A 25,009-nucleotide genomic window follows, 5' to 3' on the forward strand; every position below is an offset into this window, starting at 1 on the left:
AGTTACTAAGCAGGTATGTTAAATAATTTATTTTTGGTTTATTAAATACAATTATATATTGCAATTATACATTTTTGTAGTTTAAACTATAAATTGCGCAAAATTATGTTTTTTTGTCGAAGTGACACACCACGCGAGTTATGCTCGATTTTTTGCCGATTTTTGACACACCACGCCATAAAGGTTGCCCATCACTGGTATAGACGCTATAACTTTTGCACAAACCAATCAATATATGCTTATTGCAATTTTTTACCAAAAATATGTATCAGAATGCATATTGGTCTAAATTGATGAATAAGTTTGTTTTCGTTTTTTTTTTTTTTTTGGATAAGTATGATAGCAGAAAGTAAAAATAAAATGTTTTTGTTTTTTTTCAAAATTGTCAGTCTTTTTTGTTTATAGCGCAAAAAATTAAAACCGCAGAGGTGAACAAATACCACCAAAAGAAAACTCTGTTTGTGGGAAAAAAAGAATATAAATTATGTTTTGATATAACACCGCGCGACCGCGCAATTGTCAGTTAAAGCAGCGGAGTGCTGTATCACAAAAAATGGCCTGGTCTGAAGTAGTTAAGTTGTATACATAAATCAATGTCCAGAAACCCTCAATGCTTAAGAAAACTGGAGGTTTAATATAATTTATATAATCTACTATATTTTAATAAACAGGATTTTTGATTGTACATGATTGGATGATTGAAGCAAGCATAACATAGCCTCATTACTAAGTGAAAATATCCTTTACAAACTGAAAATTCACTTTAAAAGTGAACATACTCTACTCCAGGGATCTTCAAACTACGGCCCTCCAGCTGTTGTCCAGTTTTACACATCCCATGAGGCATTGTAAAACTCTGACATTCACAGACATGACAAGGCATGATGGGAATTGTAGTTCCTGAACAACTGGAGGGCCGTAGTTTGAAGACCCCTGCTCTACTCCTTTAGTATATCAACCCCAGTGGATGTTCTCTACCGTTCACAATGCAAGTCCAAGCTAAAGTTCAAAGTTTCTCTTACAGGTAAGGAGACTGAAGATGATATCTATTGTGCATGTCTGTCAAAAGCATTATGTCAAGTGTCTACACCAGTCACAGTTGGTTTATATGCCCCCTTTGGGGGCAGAGTTTACATGCTTCTGGATCGCATAACAAGTAAGTAAAACTAATATAATCTAAACTTTATTAGTTAATTAGCTGTTAAATGTAAAACCTAAATCCAAACAATATCACTGTACAACATTTAAGAAAATGTGGGTCACCATAGATAGCACCCCAGATTGGACTGCTGACCCCAGTGAAAGCTCTCTTCAGAGAACAGTGTGCTCCCACATGCCTTATTCTTTGGGAAAACTATTAAAGAAGAAAGTAAGGGTCCTTTCACACGGGGCAGATCAGTTCTGATCCGCACCGTGGATATCCGTTTGCTCAGCGGGGATCACTCCGCCGATCCCCGCTGAGCAGGGAGATGACAGGTCCGTCTCTGCATACTGCGCAGGGACGGACCTGTCACAGCGCCGCTCTCCCCTATGGGAGATCGGATGACGATGGACCGCAGTGCCCGTCGTCACCCGATCCGATCCGCAGACGGATGGAAAAATAGCTTTTTCCTCCGTTACACTTTTTCGGATCGGAGCGGGTCGGATGTCAGCAGACATGTCACCGCTGACATCCGATGCTCCATAGAGCTCTATGGAGCACCCGTTCAGGTCCGACTGAAAAACTGACAGGCGGGCCTGAACGGGACGTCAGTGTGAAAGGGGCCTAAAGGTTGAGCTTTCTAAGAAAGTAAATGTTGTTAGATGTCTTTCAACAATAACCTGTGCAAAGCCCAATGTCCAAAATGACAATGGCTTTCCAGACACAGCATGGTGATCTGTTTTATGTTTTGTTTTGGTTTCACGTCACGTTTGAGTCTTGCTGTGATAAGGCATTTTCTTTCATGCATCTTGTACTAACTCTTCCTGTTTCAGAAAAAACAATCTTTTAGCTGCAGCATTTAATGTTTCATAGATCAAAAACTGTATGTCTATGATGTGCCTGTGATCTTGTCACTGAGCCAACAGTAGAGCTTCCGGCCATGGGAATAAACCCACCAAAACCCTGAATAAGAGATACTGTAGAACTCACAGAATACTTAAAGAAAAAAAGTAACCACAATACAATTTCACCAACGTATTCAGATTTTTTAAATAAATGCATACATTTAAAAAATAAATAAATATTGGTTTAGTAATCTGTTGTAATTCATATGTTTTAGAGTGCATGAAAGAAGAAGCATCCCGTATAACAGAGAAGGTGGAGACAACTTTAAAGCAAACTCCAGTTAGCCCTCATGGATGGGGCTTCCTACATTTACTCTGGCGTCTAATATTCTACTGTCCTCTGATCACCTCACATCACCTAGAACGAAAAAGCATCCAGTTCATATTTGTGCACTTTAGCGCTTGGCAGTATGCAGGTAGCGACCGTCTATGGGCTGGTCTTGTCACCACACTCTGTGACCAAATACGACGACATTTTGGAATTCTTCCACTTAGTGTTTTTAATGTCCTGGGCTCAGCCCCCAAGATTAATCTTGAAGAAGATGTCAAAGAGTGGAAGTTTAAGAAGACCTTCTGTATCATTTTGGTAGTTACTATTGTTTTGCTTCTCGTTGGTTTGCTCCTTTTAGTTGTACCTATAAACTCCAGCAGCCACGGAGGTGAAGAGAAAGCCAGTACTGTTTTTGGAAGTTTGGCTACAGTTGTTGCAGGTTCAGGCATCGCCATGACATTGTATAAATTATGTAAAAGTGTCCTAGTTAGTCAGAAACAGAAGATTGAACGCTTAGTCAATAGCCAGAAATTCAGTTCTCAAATGGGCTTTATGAATGAAGTTAAAAAGGAGGTAGAACTTATAACTCAGATGGTCCAATACATGGAGATTTTTCAGAAGCAAAAAATCAGAGTGGTTCTACAGATTACTAGCTTGGAACTTTGTGCACCAGAAAAGGTGGTCGGGGTACTGGATGCCATGAACACTCTTCTTTCTGAACAAAGATCTCCATTTATATCTATATTAGTAGTTGACCCTAGTATTATTGTCAGCTGTTTGGAGAATGCAGGCTCCTTGAAAGGCATGGCAGACAATGGGTACATGTTTTTGAACCGCACTGTTACTCTGCCATTCTCTGTGCCAGCTCTTGGCAAGAAAACAAAGCTGCAACTTCTAAGAAAGGCTGTACAGAGAACTGAGGATCTTATTGACTGGCCTTGCAGAAATGATGCTAATCGAGGTACTAAAACGGGTATAGCTGAGTCCATGAAATTGTTAAGAGAAGAGCTCTCAGAAGACGATGATTCAGAGGTTGGCATACCAATATATCAACCTGCATACTGTATTCAAGAGGCATTTTATGCCTTGTACAGTGAACGTGGAGTTCTCCATGAATACATTCCTGACAGCATCTGTCAAATGAAACGAATTGTTAATGCAATTCCAGTTATGGTCCATCTGATGATGCTGAGTAAAATACCATGGTGCAACTTGTCTGCTAAATCTGTAGCTGCTTGGGTAGTCCTCTGTAATCAGTGGCCCTGTAGGCTAAGCTGGATTCTTCAGTGTCTGGAAGATGAAGAACAACAAGGCTCAGAGGAAGGGTTTAGTAATAGTCTACTTTGGGATGTGTTTAAGAAGAACAGTAAGGAACTGTTTGCCATGAAAGCTGGTCTTAAAAACCTATTGGATTTGGATGGAGATCCAGAGATTTTCCAAAGGTTCCTTTCTAAAGACTTCCCTTACACAGTGGAGGAATCCAGAAGACTTTTGAAGTGCACCATTAATCTGGATTTTTCTGTAAAGAACAAAATGGGGCTGCATCGTGGAATCAACAGCCTTCAAAATGACTGGAAGGATGCAGAAGCTGCTAAAAATAAGACAGGGAAAGAAGTTGATATCTGTAACAATGATGCAAGTAAAGTTGGGGAAGGGGGTCCTGACTTGTCTAAAGAGGCAGAGAAAATGGCAATTGACAAGACACAGTGGAAAGAGGCAAGCTGGTTTAAAACAGAAGTATGTGATTGTGAGGATATTGGAGAAGGATCCATAAAAGCAATGCAGGAAAAAGTATTTGACGTTGTGATAGAAGAAGCTGAAATTAACATTCACACAACACCAACTTTAAAGCTGTGCAGCACAGAGTGTGACTGTGGGGAATGTAAACCTGAATATGATACCACCAGAAGTGGAATAAAGCTGTCTCAGGATAGAAATAATGGTGAACTAATAGCACAAATGCAGGAAGATGACAATGAATGCATATTACAGACTCAGCAGAAAGCCATGGATGACTATCAATTAAATGAGCTTTCTGGGAAAATAATAGTGGTGCAAAAGAAGGAGGAAGAGTCCACCTACCAAATGCAAAGTCAGATTAAAGACCCCCTAGAACTAAGCATGGAAAAATAAATATTACAAAAAATGACAGACACATGGCTAAAATACAGATCCTTATGCATGAGCAAAAAGCTTTGTGAGTTGAGTCCAAGGTTTTATTAAATAACAGAGGAATATCATCTGTGATTGTGACTCATTCAATGAATCTCTTTGTCTTTAATTATTCCTGTGTAGGAACAAAGAGGCCTTTTCTTTCGTTTTGTTTCCTACTGTAATATATATATATATATATATATATATATATATATATATATATATATATATATTACTAATAGACAGCATAAGTAAAGGCAAGGTACATTGATATCAACTTTTACTAAAAAAGTGTTTGTTGAAAAGGTTAGGCCTTTAACACCTCCATAGCATACAGTGCATCCGGAAAGTATTTACAGCACTTCACTTCTTCCACATTTTGTTATGTTACAGCCTTATTACAAATGGATTAAATTCATTATTTTCCTCCGAATTCTACAAACAGTACCCCATAATGACAATGTGAAAGAAGGCTGTTTAAAATCTTTGCAAATGTATTAAAAATAAAAGAAATCACACGTACATAAGTATTCACAGCCTTTGCCATGACACTCAGAATTGAGCTCAGGTGCATCCTGTTTCCACTGATCATCCTTGCAATGTTTCTACAAAGTGATTGGAGTCCAACTGTGATAAATTCAGTTGATTGGACATGATTTGAAAGGCACACACCTCTCTATATAAGGTCCCACATTTAACAGTGAGTGTCAGAGCACAAACCAAGCCACGAAGTCCAAGGAATTGTCTGTAGACCTCCAGAGCCCATCCAGAGCCCATCCAGAGCCCATCCAGAGCCCATCCAGAGCCCATCCAGAGCCCATCCAGAGCCCATCCAGAGCCCATCCAAAGCCCAAACTTGAACCCAATTGAACCAACGCTCCCCATCCAACCTGATGGAGCTTGAGAGGTCCTGCAAAGAAGAATGGGAGAAACTGCCTAAAAATAGGTGTGTCAAGCTTGTAGCATCATACTCAAAAAGACTTGAGGCTCTAAATGGTGCCAAAGCCGCTTCAACAAAGTATTGAGCAAAGGCTGTGAATTATTTATTTATTTTTTATAAAATTGCAGATTTTAAACAAACTTCTTTCTTATTGTCATTATGGGGTATTTGTTTGTAAAATTTTGAGGAAAATAATGAATTTAATAAATTTTGGAATAAGGCTGTAACATAACAAAATGTGGAAAGTGTGAAAGTGAAGCCCTGTGAATACTTTCCAGATGCACTGTAGGAAGATCCAGGATTACACATAATGCTAAAATTAGCCCTGCTCCCAAATGCTTATTGGAAAGAAGTTGAGTCACTTTTTTAAAAATGAATCCCAGGCAAATATTGAAGATGCAAATCAATGTGGTTATTATATATATATATTTTAAATGCAAGCAGTGTTAGTACCCTAATTTGTCTTGGTAGCAACTTCTCTCTGTCCTTGTATAAAAGTTTTCAGGGAGGAGAAGTGAAATGCAGCACACGGAACCAATCAGGTGTGTTGCAGTGCAAAGAACATGCTGAAAGGAGGAGAGAGCAGAGTGAGGGTAAGATGAGCTTATCAGTGGGCTGCTTTTCTTTTTGCTGTCCAGTCACAGGGAGGGGGTAGGGAGCAGACTGTAAGTGAAAATAAACCTGCAGCTAAGAAAGACCAAGTGCGATCCCCTGCCAGACAGAACTGTATATGTGGCAGAACTGTGCTGTGTGGCAGAACTGTGTTTATCTCGGGACTGAATGTACCGAGATACGGATCCCTTAGCAGCTAAAACAGCTCTTATATTTCTATTTCATCTGTGTTTTTAGCGGTTTGAGGTTCAGTTCCTACACAGGTTCATTGGGTCTGATTTATTTTATTAATTTTTTTAAAGCTGAACTCCAGAAGAAGTAAATACTCTCCCTTGCAGTCAGGCTACCACGGCACTGCAAGAGTTAAATCCTCATTTATGTCTAGGAGAAGGAAAAAGCAGTTTTATTTACCTGAAGGTCTGCTTCTGCAGGTGTTCTGTCAGATTAAGCGACCCGTCAAAACCTGTAACCAAAATGACGTTCTGTCGATGCCATCTTGGTACACCCCGCACTCAGCTGCAGTAGGCCTACAGTCTGAAGTTGCCAAGCAGACATCTTTTTACACCCACCGAAGTCTTGCATTTCACACTTATTTTTACCACCAAACTGACCTTATATCGTGAAATACAGTATTTAGAAGTCCGTGACACATACCTCCCATTATTTTGAGATTGGAATGAGGGACACCTACTAGCAAACGTATGTAGGCATAGGAAACGCCTCTTGCCACGCCCCCTTAAAGGGGAAATAACTTTAAAAAAGGTTAATTAAAGAGGAAGTCCGGCCGTTTTTTTTTTTAAGTAAGCAACTACAAACACTGTAGCTGCTGACTTTTAATAAGGACCCTTACCTGCCCAGCAAGCCCGCGATGTGGCCCACCCCCTCCCCCCCAGACTGATCTGTCCATCGGATCAGGTGCTGGCGCCGCCATCCTAACTAAGGGAAACAGGCAGTGGAGCCTTGCTGCTGCACTGCCTGTTTCCTACTGTGCATGCACGAGTCACGCAGCACTTTGTGAATGGTCCTGTTGGTTTCTGGGTCACACACATGTCTCAGAAGGCAACAGGGCCGATCTACTAAGAGGAGGAACTCAAGAAACACCGCCATGGAAATGGAAGAGGCAGATTAGGAAGACTGCTTAGCAACAGGGGTTTCTGGTAAGTAAAAAAGATGTTTTTTTCAAATGTTTTTATTTTTTTTATTTTTTTAAGAATATTAAGGGAATATTCTATTTTAGGATGGCCCTCCTCTTTAAATCCACAACTGCTTTGTATACCACTATTATTCCTTTATATTGGCTTTTAAAATTGAAAAATGCAGCAATTTAGTATTTAGATGAAAGGTTTAGAACTGGGAAACACTTTTTGAAAGATAAAAAGTGCATTTTATATACAACTATATAGATCAGACCAAAATGAGGGACAAATGAGGAGGAAAGAGGGACAGAGGGACATTGCTCCAAATCAGGGACAGTCCCTCCAAATCAGGGACAGTTGGGAGCTATGCATGACAGTGTTTTGATGTTGAATTTTAAAAGCAGCTGCTGCTTTTAAAAATCAACAATAAAACAGTGTCACGGGCTTCTAAATATTGTATTTCATGATATAAGCTTGGTTTAGTGGTAAAAATAAATGTAAAATGTAAGACTTCGGTGGTTGTAAAAAGATGTTCGCTTGACGACTTCAGACTGTAGGCTTAGTGTGGCCAAGTGCAGGTGTACCAAGATGGCCGCGACGGAACGTCACTACTGTTACGAAATCTGATGGGTTACCTAATCTGACAGGAACACAGGCTCTTCTTTGGTGCAAGGCCGGTCCCCGCAGCCTCATCTCCATGATGCACTCTAGCAGCTGGTTGCCTTCTGACGTCATCAAGACCAATGCAGAGCCCAGAACCCTGCACTGAACGTGAGGACAACGAGGAACGGTCCACTGCTGGAGAGAAGGGGAGCACCATCTGCCGAGGAGCAGAGGGTCAGATAAGAAGAACTGCCTTTCCTGTCCTCTAGGCTTAAATGAGCAATTAACTCTTGCAGTGCAGGTACAGCCCCACTACAAGGGAGGATTTTTATTTTTCCCAGGTTGGGCTTTATAATTCCTCCTCACAGGATTGAATATTTACTAACAGAACCTAATTAATCTACAATAAAGTATTATTTTTCTCCTATATTTCACTATAGAATATGTTTATTAATTTACCCCTTACTTAGGATACAGATGCTTCTGATATTAAGAAATATGATTTGACTTGATTTTTATTTATTAGATGTATTTATCTTGCACCAAATAATTTTCACACCACTTTTCATATTGTACATTTACTTTAGTCCCTGCCCTCAGGGAGCCTATAGTCTCCAAGGTCCTTATCTCACATGCATACCGCATACAAACACACATACAAAGGACAATTAGACAGGAGTCAATTTAACTTAGGCCGCGTACACACGCGCGGACTGTTCGCCCAACTTTGTCCGTCCAACAGTTTCGGCAAACAGTCCGCTCAAAATTAGCATGGACGGACATGGCCACACACGACGAACAAACAGTTTGCTGAAACCGTGCGCGATGACGTGAACGGCACGTACGACGGGACGCAAAATACGACGTCCTATACACTGCATTATAGCTTTCGGCGTGAAAATCCTTTCTGAGCATGCGCGCAACTTTGTTTGACGAACAAGCCTACACACGAGCGGGCTGTTCGCTGAAACAAGGTTTCAGCGGACAGTTTTTCGGAAATTCCGAAAAACCTTGTCCGTCCAACTGTCCGCTGAAACTGTCCGCTGAAAGCCCACACACGAGCGGACTGTCCGCCCAAACACTGTTCAGCGGACAAAGTTGGGCGAACAGTCCGCCCGTGTGTACGCGGCCTTACTAGCATGTCTTAAACTGGCCATACATTGTACAATTTTCTCATACAATTTCCTTTAGATTTACATTAAACTATGTCATGCAAGGGCCTGCCTGATTTCATACAAATTCAGAGTGTTTAAGTTTGACCTCATATTATATGGCTTTTGTAAATCTAAAGGAAACTTGTACAAGAAAATTGTATAATGTATGGCCAGCCATAGGGAGAACATGCAAACTCCATTTAGATTGTGTCCTGGCTGGGATTTGTCTTGAGGACACTAAGGGTGAAAAACTAACCACTAAGCCATTGCGTTTTGCAGTTTTCCACAATCAAGTAATATGCTACCTGATAATGTTTTCCCAGTAAATACTACCTCATTTCGGGAGTGACAGGCTCTTGCTGAGCTTATGATCCATAACCCACTATGGGTTATGGTTTAAGCACCAATAGGTTAGCAACACACAGATCAGTTGGAAGGATTCCTAGCAAGGCAGTCATCAGCAGTGACTTTGATTATATACTGTAAACTGTTAAAACGTCCGGATGCTGCTATTCCCAGTCAACATAGTTATTCTTTCTAAGGAAATACATGCAAAGGAAGTAAAGCAATTGCAGAGACAGGGTCTAGCCACCCCCCTTCACATCATATGTTCCCTCATCAAACCAGAACTCCCTGCATCATATCAGAGGTCCCCCTTCACATTAGAGGTCCCCCTTCATATTAGAGGTCCTCTTACACATCAGAGGCCCCCCTTCACATTAGAGGTCCCCATTACATTAGAGGTCCCCTTCACATTAGAGGCTCCCCTTCACATTAGAGGTCCTCCTACAAATCAGAGGTCCCCATCACCTTAGAGGCCCCCATTACATCAGAGGTCCCCTTTCACATTAGAGGTCCCCATCACATTAGGGTCCATATCACATTAGAGATCCCCCTTCACATTATAGGTCCTCCTTCACATTTGAGGTCACATTTGAGGTCCCCATCACATCAGAGGTCCCCTTTCACAACAAAGGCCCCCCCATCACATAAGAGGCCTCCTATCACAGAGGTCTCCCTTCACAGTAATGGTCTCCCATCATATTAGAGGCCCTCCATCACATTAGAGATTTCTTTTACATCAGAGGTCCCCCTTCACATTTGAGGTCCCCATCACATCAGAGGTCCCCTTTCACAACAAAGGCCCCCCATCACATCAGAGGCCTCCTATCACATCAGAGGTCCCCCTTCACAGTAGTGGTCTCCCATCACATTAGAGGCCCTCCATCACATCAGAGATTTCTTTTACATCAGAGGTCCCCCTTCACATTAGAGGCCCCCATCACATTAGGGTCCACATCACATTAGAGATCCCCCTTCACATCAGAGGTCCCCCTTCACATTTCTGGTCCCCATCACATCAGAGGTCCCCTTTCACACCAGAGGCCCCCCCCATCACATCAGAGGCCTCCTATCACATTAGAGGTCCCCCATCACATTAGAGGTCTCCCATCACATCAGAGGTCCCCCTTCACAGTAGTGGTCTCCCATCACATTAGAGGCCCTCCATCACATCAGAGACTTCTTTTATATCAGAGGTCCCCCTTCACATTAGAGGTCCCATTCACATTAGAGGCCCACATCACATTAGAGGTCCCCCTTCACATTATAAGTCAGCTGCTCTCTTAAGCCTAGTACACACTATTAGTTTTTATACTATTGGGAAGATTGTCCTGCATTCCTACCTTGGAGACACAGCAAGGAATGGGAAGAAATCCCTCTAACGTAAAGGATATCCCCTCTAAAGCCTAGTACACACTATTCATTTTTTTTTTTGTTCCTTCAACTCAGTGGCCTGAACGAAAAAAAAACCTGAAGAGCTCAGGAGGAGCCACTGTACTAACTATGCGATGTTAGTACAGTGATCTACCCCGGCACTGATCGGATGCCAATCATCAGACCTTTCTTGGTCATGCCCCTTTGACAGAAGCCAGCCGAATGGCTGTCGTACACATGGACCAAATGGCAGTGTGAACAGCCCTTTAAGCTGGCCATAGATAAATTGATCGAAATTTTGCCAGTTCAGCAGGGACCAACTAAATTTGGATCCTTTTAAAATCGACTCCTCTCAAAAAGGACTTCTGGAAAGTTTGTGTTTGATCAGTACATGCAGCGCTAATCACTGTTCTTAGGAGTCCCGCTGTCAGAATACAATAGTGCAGCGAGGAGGATTCCTTAATGCACCTTGGATGTGAGGATGGGGAATCTGTTCTTTTTTTTTTTTTTCGATCTTCTGGCTGATCGAAAAAATAAAACTAAAAACCCATCCGTGGTGAGCTTTATGTACATGAGCACCTGCAGCCCTACAGTGTAAAATCCAAGTATATTTCTCCACCTGGGAGACATATGTGCTGCATACAGCTGCCCATAGAAATGTAATGGTTGTACGCAGGTATACACGGGCACTTGCATAGACATGTGCATGCGCATGAACATACGCCCCAGGATGCAGACAGTCTGTATATCAGTGTATAATGGCATAAAGCCTAGAGCTGCAAGATTCTGGCCAAAATGAGAATCACAATATTTTTGCTTAGAATAAAAACATCACGATTCTCATGGCATAAAATATTTCACATTATACAAAAGAAATTGGGCTAACTTTACTGGTTAGTTTTTTGTTTTAATTCAATAAAGTGTATTTTTTCCCCAAAAAATTGCATTTGAATGACTGCTGAGCAAAAACAGTGTGACAAAATATTGCAACAAGCACCATTTTAATCTCTAGGGTCTCTACAAAAAAAAAAAAAAAAAAAAAAAAAAATCATATATATATATATATATATATATATATATATATATATATATATATATATATATATATATATATATATATATATAATGTTTGGGGGTTCTATTTTTTTCCTTTCTTTTGACAGCTGCCAGCTTGTCAGCTTTAGCAGAGCAGAGAGAATTCTCTGCATAGATAGAGAATCGGGAAATACTTTGTCAAGATCACAACAGGGGAAAAAATTGCTATAATAATTCTTAACGTTTAATCATGCAGCTCTAATACAGCCATTGATTTCTATTACCGGTTGTATGAAGCATCCGTGGCTCCCAGGCAAGAGGATACTCCCAAATTTCACATTGTATCATCCCAGGCGCTTGTGTGCGTGAGGTCTCATCTAAGGCCGCGTACACACGGGCGGACTGTCCGCCCAACTAGGTTCGTCAAACAGTTTGACAAACAGTCCGTTCAAAATTAGCATGAACGGACTTGACCACACACGACGAACGAACAGTCCGCTGAAAACTTGCGCGATGACGTGAACGGCACGTACGACGGGACGAGAGATTCGAAGTCCTATACACTGCAATGCAACCTTCGGCGTGTAAATCCTTTCTGAGCATGCGCGGAACTTAGTTTATCGAACAAGCCTACACACGAGCGGACTGTCCGCTCAAACCAAGTTTCAGCGGACAGTCTTACGGAAATTCCGAAAAACTTTGTTCGTCAGACTGTCCGCTGAAACTGTCCGCTGAAGCCCACACACGAGCGGACTGTTGGGCGAACAGTCCGCCCGTGTGTACGCGGCCTTAGATTTCTATGCTTCTATTGCATTGAAAACAAAATGTATAGTCTAAATGCTCGTACACACTATAAGAAAATCGGGTGAACATTTTTATCCAAATAATTTTTATCTGATTTTTGTATAGCGTGTACACAACTTTTGACAGCTGATTCCTGACAAACTCCAAAACTCCAAAAATTTTCTTATGGGGGAACAGAACGAACGATTTTTGCTTAATGTGTACCATTTTCGTACGATTTTTGTACAAGAAAAATCTGAAAAGTAAGACTATGCATGATTGGAAACAATAAACAACTAAGAAAAACCTTTGTCATACGAGAATTTTCATACAAATTTTCTTTCACCGGTTCTGTGAATTAATGAGGTAAATTGTATGTTCGTTCGCCACATTTTCTTATAGTTTGTACCCCACTTTGCACCAGAAAATGCAAACAGTATCTTGATCTGTCACATCTCTGTTGTATTAATCCGTATTTACTGAATGCAATGACCAGTGCAATGTATGTGTAGAATTTTATATACTTTTATAAATAAAAATGATATAAAAAAATCAGTGGTATATTATAATCTTATGTCTATAATATGTCAAAACACAACTGTACTGTAACTATGAATTGAAGTAAAATAACCAAAATCCTACATTTTCTAATGGCAAAGTTGTTAATTTAAAAAATAAATCTTATTAAATTAAGATATCAAGATCAAATCTTATCAATGTTATAAAAACCTTATTTTTTAGGATTAATTACAACTTATTTAAGCTCTACTTCCTGCTTTGAAGTGCTACAAAGTAGTTCTTTGCTTAACCGCTTCCCGACCACCTCACGCTTATATACGTTGGCAGAAGGGCACGTACAGGCAAAATCAGGTACCTGTACGTTGCCCTTTAAGAGGCGGCAGGGGGCCCGTGGGTAGCTCCATGAGTCTGGTCCCAGGTCCCTCGGACTCGATCGCCGCGGGGATAGCCGCGATCGCCTCACGGAGAGGAAGAACAGAGAGATGTGAAAGTAAACAAGCATCTCCCTGTTCTGCCTAGCAACAGTGACACTGATCTCTGCTCCCTGTGATTGGAGCAGAGATCAGTGATATGTAAAACACAGCCATGTCCCCCAAAGTTAGCAACACGCCCCTAGGACACAGTTAACCCCTACACTGCCACCTAGTGATTAACCCCTTCGCTGCCAGTGTCATTTACACAGGAATCAGGGCATTTGTATACCACTGACTGCTGTATAAATGACAATGGTCCCAAAAATGTGTCAAAAATGTCCGTTGTGTCCACCATAATGTCGCAGTCACGATAAAAATTGCTGATCGCCGCCATTTTAAATCATCTGTCTCTGAAATGTTTTCATCTGTCTCTGAAATGTCCCTTACCGACATCCGTTTGGTGTAAAAATCCCGAGATTACAGCTGCCCCACCTCTCCAGTACCTTCTCAGCTAATAGAAACATGTCTGTGTATACTGTGTGATTGTATACTGTCTGTGTTTGCGTTTGTGTATACTGTGTGGCCCCATAATCTCTGATTGCCTGGGGGCCCCATAATCTCCTATTGCCCGGGGGCCCCATAATCTCCTATTGCCCGGGGGCCCCATGACTTGTCAATCCGCCCCTGCCTGTAATACAAGATATACCTGTGCTCAATCAAATCCCAATATCCCAATCCCTGTGTTTCTTTGCAAAGTTTGACAGAACAGATTTATGGCAGCATGCGGGATGTTCATCCAGAATTTGTAGCATGGCATTGTGTCTACCGTAACATTTGAGTCGGAAGAGCAGAGTAGGACTGGCCAGAAGAGGGATTACTTTGACACAGTTGGTCAGCTTAAACATGCATTGCAATAGAAACCTGATACAGGATCCGCCGCCGGTGCCAAATGCTCTAGGTATGCCCCTGATACTAGGTACATGATCTGGCAAAGAGCACCCGCCCTGTCACAGTATATCTATGGTGGGTGGTTAATATTGCTTTAGGCTGGCCAAATACTAGAATTGTGTATGAAAATTTTGATTTTCAGAACATTCATTCAATTTTCTAATCGTTAGTGGGGTTAAATCAATATTCATTTCCGACCCTGGTGACCAAAAAATTAATAAGAGCAGGATAGAAAATATTTCTCAAATGAACAAAATTCTAACTGTGAATGTGGTTTTCTATTGGGGAAAAGCATACATATTGTATTGAAACCTGCTTAATATAGGACTACAAATAGCAAGTCTGGATTAAATTTTTAGGACTTTTGGACCAAATGAGTGGATTATGGTAAGAAAGAATTGTACCTTCGGTTCCTGAAGAGCATGCACTATGTGTTTTTTGGCATTTTCTGGAACCGCAGTTTGGTTTTGGGTTTAGTTACTCTAAATTTTGGCCTCAGTACCAGTCTGGCTGGATTGCATTGTGTTCTGCTTGACCATAGGTGGCGCTGCCATCCCTGGCAGGTGCTAAAACGCAGTTCAGTTGGGTTCATTAAGTGTCAGTTCTCTCTCGGAACCAGCCCAGTGGGAATGTCACTCTTGCTGTGCATTCTGGGAGAGGTTACTTAAGGTGCTGATGTCACGTGCTTTGGGTGTTCCGGTCCAGAAGTGCTTTGGTCCTGGTCCTCCTGACCAGCCCCCAGGGCTCTCATGGCCTGGGGTGCGGATCCACCCGACTCCAAGTAACTGAAAGCAGGATTCAAAGGTGGTCCGGTGCTGTCTCGGTTTGTGGAGAAGCCCAGCAACTGTAGAAGCATCCAGGGGAGGACTCTTCGGGAGAAGGCCACGCAAAGGTTGGCTTCTCAGCAGGAGCCTGTAGGCTAAGTTGAAAGACCCCAAGCAAATCTGGTCTCGTATGGTATCGCTGGACCGGTTGCAAGATACTAGTACTGTACGAGGGTTCTCTGAGTTGTTTACATCTTTCAGCTTTATTCAAGTGTTCTACAACAAGTCTGTGGCAGAGACTTTATTCAAGTGTTCTACAACAGGTCTGTGTCAGAGACTTTGATTTAAACACCCTGTTGGCTGCTAGGCCTGGTGAGAGAAGGACTATCAGATAAGGGTGAAGATCCAGCTGTGAATGGCTATTCTCTGTATTTCCTAATGTGAGAGACTCCTTTGTCTGTTTTGATTTAGCTCAAGAGTACCTGGACTTTCCTACCTACACCCTCTAAGGCTCGGTTCACACAGGGGGCAACCCGACTTGCCGCGCCACGACCTGCCGCGACCTCAGCGGCGACTTGCAAACGACTTCTGTATAGAAGTCAATGCAAGTCGCCCGAGGTCGCCCAAAAGTAGTACAGGAACCTTTTTTCTAGGTCGGAGCGACTCGAGTCGCTCCTCTTAGAACGGTTCCGTAGTACAGAACGGGGGCGACTTGTCAGGTCGCAGCGCGGCAAGTCGTGTCGCGGCGCGTCGCCCCCTGTGTGAACCGAGCCTAACCCTACTTTGAGAGACTGTGTTTGTTTATTCTTTTTTGCAAATAAAAATCCCTTAGAGCCGGTTCACACAGGGGCAACACGACTTTTGGAGGCAACTTGGACACGACTTGCACCCGACTTGGGGCGACTTACAACACGACTTTAAGTCGCCCCAGGCCAGGCGACTTTTGCCGTGGCCAATCAGAGAATGAGCTCTCAAGGGAGAACTCCACGCCAAATTTATTAAAAAAATTTGGCGTGGATTCCCCCTCCGAGAGCAAACCAGGCCCTTAGGTCTGGTATGGATTCTAAGGGGAACCCCTTGTGCCAAAAAAACGGCGTGGGGGTCCCCCCCAGATCCATACCAGACCCTTATCCGAGCATGCTACCTGGCCGGCCAGGAAAGGGGGTGGGGACGAGCGAGCGCCCCCCCACCCCAAAGCACCTTGTCCCCATGTTGATGAGGACAAGGGCCTCTTCCCGACAACCCTGGCCGTTGGTTGTCGGGGTCTGCGGGCGGGGGGCTTATCGGAATCCGGGAGCCCCCTTTAATAAGGGGCCCCCAGATCCCAGCCCCCCACCCTATGTGAATGAGTATGGGGTACAATGTACCCCTACCCATTCACCTGTGAAAAAAATGTACAAAAAAAAACACAACACACAAGGGTTAAAATAGTTTATTGCACAGCTCCGGTGGTCTTCTTCCATCTTCGGGGGTCTTCTCGCTGGACTCCTCCGCTATCTTCTGCTCTTCTGCTAGCTCTTTCTCTAGTGGAGTAGCCCAGCTTTCTTCTTCGCCGCCGCCCTCTTCTTCCGACTTCGGGGGTCTTGTCCCCCCTCTTCGGTTCTTCTTGCCTGGCCACCGCGCCTTCTTCTCGCTTTTTTACAAGCGGTGGCCCGGTCTTCTTTCGCCGCTGCCGCTGTCACCGTCTTCTGTTCTTCTCTTCAGGAGATGTTGCCTCGTCGCTGTCTCTGCTCACAATGACAGGGACGCGGCGTCCGGCGACTTATATAGGGACATCGCCGGATGATGTCGTCGCCCATTATGATGTCACAGTCCACGAGGTCAAGAAGGGGGGTCAGTGCTATAGAATGTTCTGACAAGAATGTTTGTATAAAATTCCACTAGTGTATGGCCAGCTCTACCAGTCCATAGATATGGGGGCTGCAACTGGTTTATTTTTTCAGGCCAAGTACATACAAGTTAATACAGGAAAAATACCTTTTGATTGTGCTGAAAATCCAGTTCCTGTGCACTGAACTGACATTTCAAACAATTGGCTTTCCTAGCTCTCGTCTGTGAACTACAAGACAACAACTTATTATATAATTAAGATGAAGAGAAGGGGATGTGTGTGTAGAAGGGAAAGTGTGTAGTCCAAATCTTGAGAGGAGCCTAGGGTGTTATCTATGCTCCTCCATACAGTATGGCTGAAGAAGTTTTTGTTACCCTAGAAAAGGAAGTGGGTTACTGGCAGGATCACTGGGTGAAAATAGTCTTCTGACCCAGCTTGCCTTTCTGGGAACAGATTCTACAGCTTCCTTGTCCTCAAGAGCTATGGCCTCCTCTAGAAACAGCAGGACTATAAAAATGAAGACGTTTCTTTACAGGTCAATTTGACAAAAGTCAAAACCTGTGACTGTCCTTGGACTTTCATCACCTCATAAGCAGCTACGAGTTTGTATTCCTCATGTGACACAACTGAATTAGCTTCAAGTGAAAAACAACTAGAGCTGACTTGCAAGAAGTAAGAACAAAACACCAATTAATGCAATTATGTATATCAGTGGTCTCCAAACTGTGGCCCCGGGGTTGGATGTGGCATTATCTTATCCACTTACACCAACAATAGGGCATAATTCCTTGCCCTGACACCAAGGAAAGGGCTCAATTCCTTCCACTGATACCCACTGACACAAATGAAAGGGCACAATTCCTCTCACAGACACCAATGAAGGGGCACAATTCCTTTCATTGGCACCAACGATGGGGCACTAGTCCTCCCACTGACACCAATGATGGGGCACAATTCTTCCCTCTGACACCAACGATGGGGCACTAGTCCTCCCACTGACACCAAATATAGGACATTGTTTACTCCAACTGGACAACAGAACATTTTCTACTCCAACAGGCCCTACTCAGCCCTCCTAAAGTCTGAAGGACAGTAAACCAGCACTTTGTTTAGACACTAAACCAATGATGGTGAACCTTGGCACCCCAGATGTTTTGGAACCACATTTCCCATGATGCTCATGCATTCTGTAGTGTAGGTGGGCATCATGGGAATGTAGTTCCAAAATATCTGGCGTGCCAAGGATCGCCATCACTGCACTAAACGAAATACTTATTCTACAAAATAATCCACACACATCTACTACTTGATAGCCCTGTACAGTAATCCTTTTCATTACATTTTTTCTAGTTTAGTGTCACTGTAAGGTGCATAATTATAATGGAGAGCTTATCCATGCTCTGCTTGGCTATACACATTGCAATCAATGTTTTACAGCTCATTCATGAAATGTAGGCTGTAGTGTAAAGTCAGGCTGTTCCAATGCAGTCCTTTCTGCCTAATGCAGCAGAGAGAGCTTTATCTAAAGAATGAATACATCAGTGCTAAAAGCAGAACCCAAAAGGCTCGCACAATGCACAGTTTGCTTTGTTGCAGAGATGAGCTTGGTAAAGTTTCTTTGGCATCACATTTCACTTTTTTTTTTTTTTATTATTATTATTAATATCTTTATCTTTATTATTATTCCACTTTTTTGCAGTTTTCTTTCTCCCCCTAATATCTCCACTTTCATTTCCTTTATATAATTTGTCCATTTCTAGTAATTCCCCCCTTTTCTGTTTAAATACCGTAATGTATTCATGCGGTTTCCTCATTAGCTATTTTCAACCACTTCCCTACTATCATCTGTCCTCTTTCTACCCCCATTATTTCTCCCCCCGTTATTTACTACCTGCTCCCGCAGTTAGTATGCAGTCTCGCTCCCTTTCCCATGGCTCGTATGTTATCTTGTACCCCCCGGCCCCCCCCCCCTTTTTCTCCGGGTTATTTATAACTTTCTCATTTACAATTCTACTTTCTCTTCCGATATGCTCCCTTATTCTTCTTTCATTCTCTCCATATCACACACCTTACTACATATATCTTGATAATTTCTTCATATGCTTTATTAATAACATGTCCACATATTTATACATTCCTCTGATTATGCTTGTCCAGATGTCTCAAACTACAGTTCCCCTTCTTCTGTTCGTTTGTCCCCGTCTGCCTGCTCGTTTCATCTGCATCCACTACACCTCTTCTCCGCAGTCTCCTCCCCCATTTTCTCTATGCACGCCCCTCTCAGCCTATTCACACTCCATCTGTATCCCAATCCCTTAGCCACGCCCCACTTTCCGCTCAACCACGCCTCCCGTCTCAACCTCTCCTCCTCTATTTAAATCCCTGTTTCCCCCTTCTCATCTGATTGGCCTGATGAAAGAGCGCGGTCGTCTCTCCACCTCGACCCGAACGCTCAGGAAACGCGTCGCCCGCCGTGACGTCACAACCCCGCGACCCGTGTGTCACAGTCAACCAAGCCTCGCTTTGGAAATACATCCTCTGCGTCCACCGAGCCGTCTTTTTCGAAACAACTAATCAGTGGTAAGGAGAGGAGACAGGACACTTGCGGACCGGATTATAAGTGACGGACGAATCAGATGACCCCCCTTTTATTCTACATGCCATTTTATTTCTTGGAAAATGTGAGTGCAAAATCTCTCTGTTTTAGACCTGTGAATTAATAGTTTTTTAAAGAAATCTACACCCAGAGGCGCCCCCTTCTTCTTCTCTTCTTCTTCTCTTTCTCTGTAACAGTCTAGGAGCCTGGTTTCAGCTCCCTGTGGTGGCAGCCCTGCATGTTGAAAGTCCCACTCAAAGAATGAAAGACACTTTCCTGGGACTTGAGAACTAAAAGTTCTTATATGTATTATCGTCCTATATAACTTTATACAGACAGCCCTTTTAGAGTATATTATTATCTGATTTTTTGCGCCTCTACTTGTTGTCTATTTAAAGGTACAGCTGCAGATGTTCTGTGCTGTTTGTCTGCAGCTAGTACCTGAAGAACCTTGTTATCTGTCTGCTGATTCCTGTTATTTGACCCGGCTTCCGTTTGACTCTGCTGCTTTCTGCTGCCCCGATCCCGGCTTGCCTGACCTTGCTACAGACTGCTTACTGTTGCTGAACCTCTGCCTGTTTGTGACGTTGCACTGTCTACCACCTGTCTGCTTGTCCCAGCCTGCCTGACCTGCCTAGTCTGTATCTACGTTCTGAGACCTTCCAGGATCCGCTGCTGCCTTTTGGGTCCACCGGTCTGCCTGCCCTGCCTCTGCTGCCAGCTCTGCCAGCCGTCTCCTGCTTCCACCAGCTCCTGTGGTTCCAACATCTGGAGGTTCATCTGCTCCGCCTGCATCAGCTGCTGCATCCAGCCAGACGCTCCTACCCCGCTGCGCTCACGTACCACTGTTCTCACTCCAGTGGGACTTGAACCAGAGCCGTAAGAGAGGTCTTCTTCCATCAAGTCAGGCTCACCACTCAGGTACCTAACAGTACAAACAGCCATGACTGAGCCTGCGGAAGGAGCCTCTGCTATGAAGGAGATCTGTTCACACCTTGCGGCTCTCACCCAGGCCGTAAAGTCTCTTCAGGGGTATATCAGATTGGAGGAGCGGGTTCAACATCTGTCCAGTTCCAGTCCCACGGTCGCAGTACCTCCGTCTCTTCCTGCTCAACCCGTCTCCCAGCCTGCTGTTATGATGCCTCCACCAGAACCAAGGGTGCCTATTCCTGAGAGATTCTCAGGGGATCGTTCCAAGTTTCGGCCCTTCCGCAATGCTTGCCAGCTGTACTTTGCCCTTCAGCCCAGAACTTTATCCCTGGAAGCAACCAAGGTGGGATTTGTCATCTCCTTATTGCAAGGGGAGCCTCAGACCTGGGCCCATCATCTCCTGGAAAATGACAATACACTGACTCAGACTCTCAATTCCTTCTTTGAGGGTATGGCTCAGCTATACGATGACCCTCAAGGAACTGCCACAGCTGAATCTGCTCTATCTGCGCTCCAGCAAGGCCGCAGAACGGCCGAGGACTATGTTACGGACTTCAGACGCTGGAGCGCAGACACCCAGTGGAACGAGTCAGCCCTAAGGCATCAGTTCCGCATGGGCCTTTCTGAAGGACTCAAGGATGAACTTGCTCATGTCAGTACTCCGGACTCTCTGGAGGGTCTAATCGCACTTGCCATTCAAATCGACCAACGGCTTCGGGAACGTAGAGCTGAACGTTCCTCGCAACCCCACCGCCCTGCTTGGATGACTGCGAGAGTTCCGACCCCTGCTCCCTTTTTCTCACCTGTCCCACAAGGGGGTACTGCCAGCTCCGCCTCGGTCGCTGATGAACCCATGCAGCTCGGACTGTTGCGACCCACCTTGTCACCAGAGGAGCGAGCCTGGCGCCAGCAGTTGAACTTATGCCTTTATTGTGGGGGATCTGGACATTATGTAATTAGCTGCCCTGCTAAGACACGTAAGTGCTTCTCTTCTGTGTCTGCCAGCCCTGTATCCTTGCCAGCCAACACCACCCACATTGCTCTTCCTTTCTCGTTACAGCTTCAGGAAAAGACAGTCTTCATCAACGCCATCATTGATTCTGGGGCCTGCAGTTGCTTTATCGATTCCGCCTTCACCAGCCTGCATACCATACCCCTTCGGAGGAAGACCCACGGACTATCCATTTTTCTGGCAGACGGCTCTCGCATCAAGTCGGGCCTGGTAACCCAGGAGACACTTCCCTTACCGGCTATCTCCCCTTGTCAGCACAAGGAACTGTTAACCTTCAATGTGATCTGTGATGTGTTTCCTGTGATCCTGGGAATACCTTGGTTACAGGCCCATAACCCCACCATTAACTGGTCCACTGGAGAGGTGAAGTTCCTGTCCCCCTATTGCTTAGACCACTGTTTTCCTGAGACATCTTACCTGCCTGGTACACTTCTCTGCCTGGACTCTGATCAGGACTTATGCCAATCTGTGCCCAAACCGTATCATGAGTTCCTGGACGTCTTCAGTAAACGGGGGGCAGACTCCCTTCCTCCGCATCGTCCGTATGACTGTTCCATCGAGCTCCTTCCGGGGGCTGAGATCCCGTTCGGACACATCTTTCCCTTGTCAGAGAAGAAGCAGGAGGCCCTGAAAGTTTACATTACGCAGAATCTAAACAAGGGGTTCATTCGCCATTCCACCTCTCCCGCAGGCGCCGGAATATTCTTTGTCACCAAGAAGAACCAGTCGCTTCGGCCCTGCGTGGATTACCGCGAGTTGAATAAGATTACGGTCAAGAACCGTTACCCTCTGCCCCTGATACCGGAGCTTTTACAGAAGTTGAGTTCAGCCACAATTTTTACTAAATTGGACTTAAGAGGGACGTACAATCTGGTCCGCATACGGGCCGGTGATGAATGGAAGACAGCTTTCCGAACTCGTTTTTGGCACTATGAATATCTTGTGATGCCCTTTGGGCTTTGCAACGCCCCTGCCACCTTCCAACATCTTATAAACAATATGTTCCGGGACTTTTTGGATATCTGTTATAGTTTATTTGGACGATATCTTGATTTTCTCCGGGTCCCTGGAGCAACATCGAGGGCACGTTGGCAGGGTGCTGCTCCGGCTCCGCCAGCACGGATTGTATGCCAAGGCCGAGAAATGCAAGTTTGAGCAGCGGAACATTCAATTTCTCGGTCTCGAGATTTCCCCGGCAGGCATCAGAATGGATCCACAGAAAGTATCTTCTTTACTGGACTGGCCGGCACCCACGGACAAGAGGGGGATACAGCGTTTTGTGGATTTTGTGAACTTCTATAGGAAGTTCACTAAGGGGTTTTCTGCCATCATCACCCCCATCACTCAACTCACTAAGCAGAATGTACGCTTCCATTGGGGCCCTGAGGCTCAGGAGGCCTTCGAGAGGCTTCGAGAGGCTCAAAGGCATGTTCACTTCTGCCCCCATTCTCAGCCATCCTGACCCATCTCAGCCCTGCATCCTTGAACTCGATGCTTCCGAAGTGGCTGTGGGGGCGGTGGGGGTGGTGGTATAGCAACGTCAAGGCAGTAATGACCTGATGCACCCCGTAGAGTTCTTCTCCCGGAAACTTTCTCCTGCTGAAAGAAACTATGACGTTGGAGACCGGGAGCTGCTGGCCATCAAGTCAGCATTAGAGGAATGGAGGTACTTGCTGGAAGGTGCTGTCCATCCTTTATTGATTTACACCGACCACAAGAACCTCGAATACCTCCGAACCGCCAAGCGTCTGAACCCCCGGCAGGCCCGCTGGGCCCTGTTCTTTTCTCGATTCTGCTTCCATATTACATACCGCCCTGGTTCAAAGAATGTGAAACCGGACGCGCTCTCGCGCATGTATGACTGTTCTAAGGATGCTGCGCCTCCAGATACCATTCTTCCTGCAAGCACCTTTTCGCTCGTTCAACCGGATCTGCTGTCCCAGATGAGAGAAGCATCTCTTAATTCTCCTTGTCCACCGGGAACTACAGTGATAACCAGGGAAGGCCTGCTGTGGAAGGACAGCCAAATCTTTGTCCCTGAGAGCGTCTGAGTAAGGGTCCTTGCCCTTCTTCACGATCATCCTTTAGCAGGGCACTTTGGGGCTCGTAAGACTCTGGAACTTGTGCTGCGTACCTTCTGGTGGCCCGGCATTAAAGAATTATGCAAGAAATACGTTAATTCCTGCCCCGTGTGCATCCGGAGTAAGGCAACTAGGAACCGGGCCTGGGGGCTGGTGAAACCGCTCCCTGCACCTGAACGACCCTGGCGAATGATCACCATGGACTTTATAGTCGAACTCCCACCCTCCGAGGGCTATACAGCCATCTTTGTCGTCGTAGACCGTCTGTCCAAAATTGCTCATTTTCTACCGTTGAAAGGGACTCCTTCAGCATCTGAGACGGCCCGTATTTTCATTAAGGAAATCATTAGATTACACGGAGTACCCGCTAATATTGTGTCTCACAGGGGGGTCCAGTTTACTTCCCGGTTTTGGAGAGCTCTGTGTGAGAGTCTGAAGATAGAACTGGCCTTGTCTTCTGCTTACCACCCCCAGACTAACGGACAGACTAACAAATCAGACTCTTGAGCAATATATCAGGTGTTTCACGTCTTTTGTACAGAACGATTGGGTATCCCTTTTGCCCCTAGCAGAGTTCGCCTACAATAATGCCAGTCATTCAACCACAGGACAGTCTCCGTTTTTTGCCAATTATGGGTTTCATTTATCATTTCTTCCTGATCTCCTTTCAGAATCTTCAGTTCCAGCAGTCCAAGACACCGTGACCTTTCTCCACCGCAACAACCAGATTCTACAGAAAGCTATATCCAAGGCTCAGGTGGATAGTAAGAAGACCTTCGATCAGAAGAGAAGGGGAGAATTGGTTCTTCAAATCGGGGATCAGGTAAGGCTTTCAACTTCTAATCTTAAGCTAGCCTGTCCTTCCAAGAAGCTGGCACCCAAGTTTTTGGGCCCCTTTCCAGTGAAAAGGAGGATTAATGAGGTATCTTACGAACTGTCTTTACCTGAATCTATGAAATTACATCAGGTTTTTCATGTATCCCTGCTTAAACCTTCGGTACCCGATCCCTTTTCTAATAGAGGAACAAGACCACCTGAGCCTGTTTTAGTCGATGGGAATGAGGAGTACGAGGTAGAGGCTATTCTGGTCTTTAGAAGACGGCAGGGACAAAGTCAGTTCTTGATTAAATGGAAGGGTTACGGCCCGGAGAGTAACTCTTGGGAACCTGATGATAATCTGCATGCTGAAAGATTAATTCGGGCCTTTTTCTCTGCACATCCTGAAAAAAGAGACGTTAGGAGCACCCGGAGGTTGCCCCTCGTGGGGGGGCAATGTCAGGGTTCCGGTCGCACTATGTGAGCGGATCACCGTCCACGCATGCGCACGCACGCCGTTAGGCAGCCTGGGCATCGCCGCGTGTGTGCGCGCCACTGTGCACCCCAGGCTATGTGATGTAAATGTTATGTGATGTTTATCTGCAGCTAGTACCTGAAGAACCCTGTTATCTGTCTGCTGATTCCTGTT

General features: G+C 44.5%; 1 protein-coding gene across 1 annotated transcript; it reads left to right on the forward strand.

Annotated features, from left to right (window-relative positions):
- The first annotated feature begins 1,035 nt into the window (after positions 1-1,035).
- NKPD1 (NTPase KAP family P-loop domain containing 1) lies at positions 1,036-4,619 on the forward strand. The gene is made up of 2 exons (XM_077455047.1): positions 1,036-1,156; positions 2,262-4,619. Exons 1-2 carry the CDS (start codon positions 1,135-1,137, stop codon positions 4,448-4,450), a joined length of 2,211 nt encoding a protein of 736 aa, XP_077311173.1. The 5' UTR covers positions 1,036-1,134; the 3' UTR covers positions 4,451-4,619.
- Positions 4,620-25,009: the final 20,390 nt, after the last annotated feature.

The sequence above is a fragment of the Lithobates pipiens genome, unplaced genomic scaffold (assembly GCF_037356315.1).
Source record: "Lithobates pipiens isolate NorthernLeopardFrog02 unplaced genomic scaffold, aLitPip1_a1.2 Scaffold_1, whole genome shotgun sequence".
Lineage (NCBI taxonomy): Eukaryota > Metazoa > Chordata > Amphibia > Anura > Ranidae > Lithobates > Lithobates pipiens.

What these genes read in the sequence shown, in the direction of transcription:
- NKPD1 (XM_077455047.1), top strand. Translation starts at nt 1,135, where the DNA reads ATGCTTCTGGATCGCATAACAA. An exon ending in GCTTCTGGATCGCATAACAA is followed by an intron (nt 1,157 to 2,261) that starts GTAAGTAAAACT and finishes CATATGTTTTAG; the next exon opens with AGTGCATGAAAGAAGAAGCA.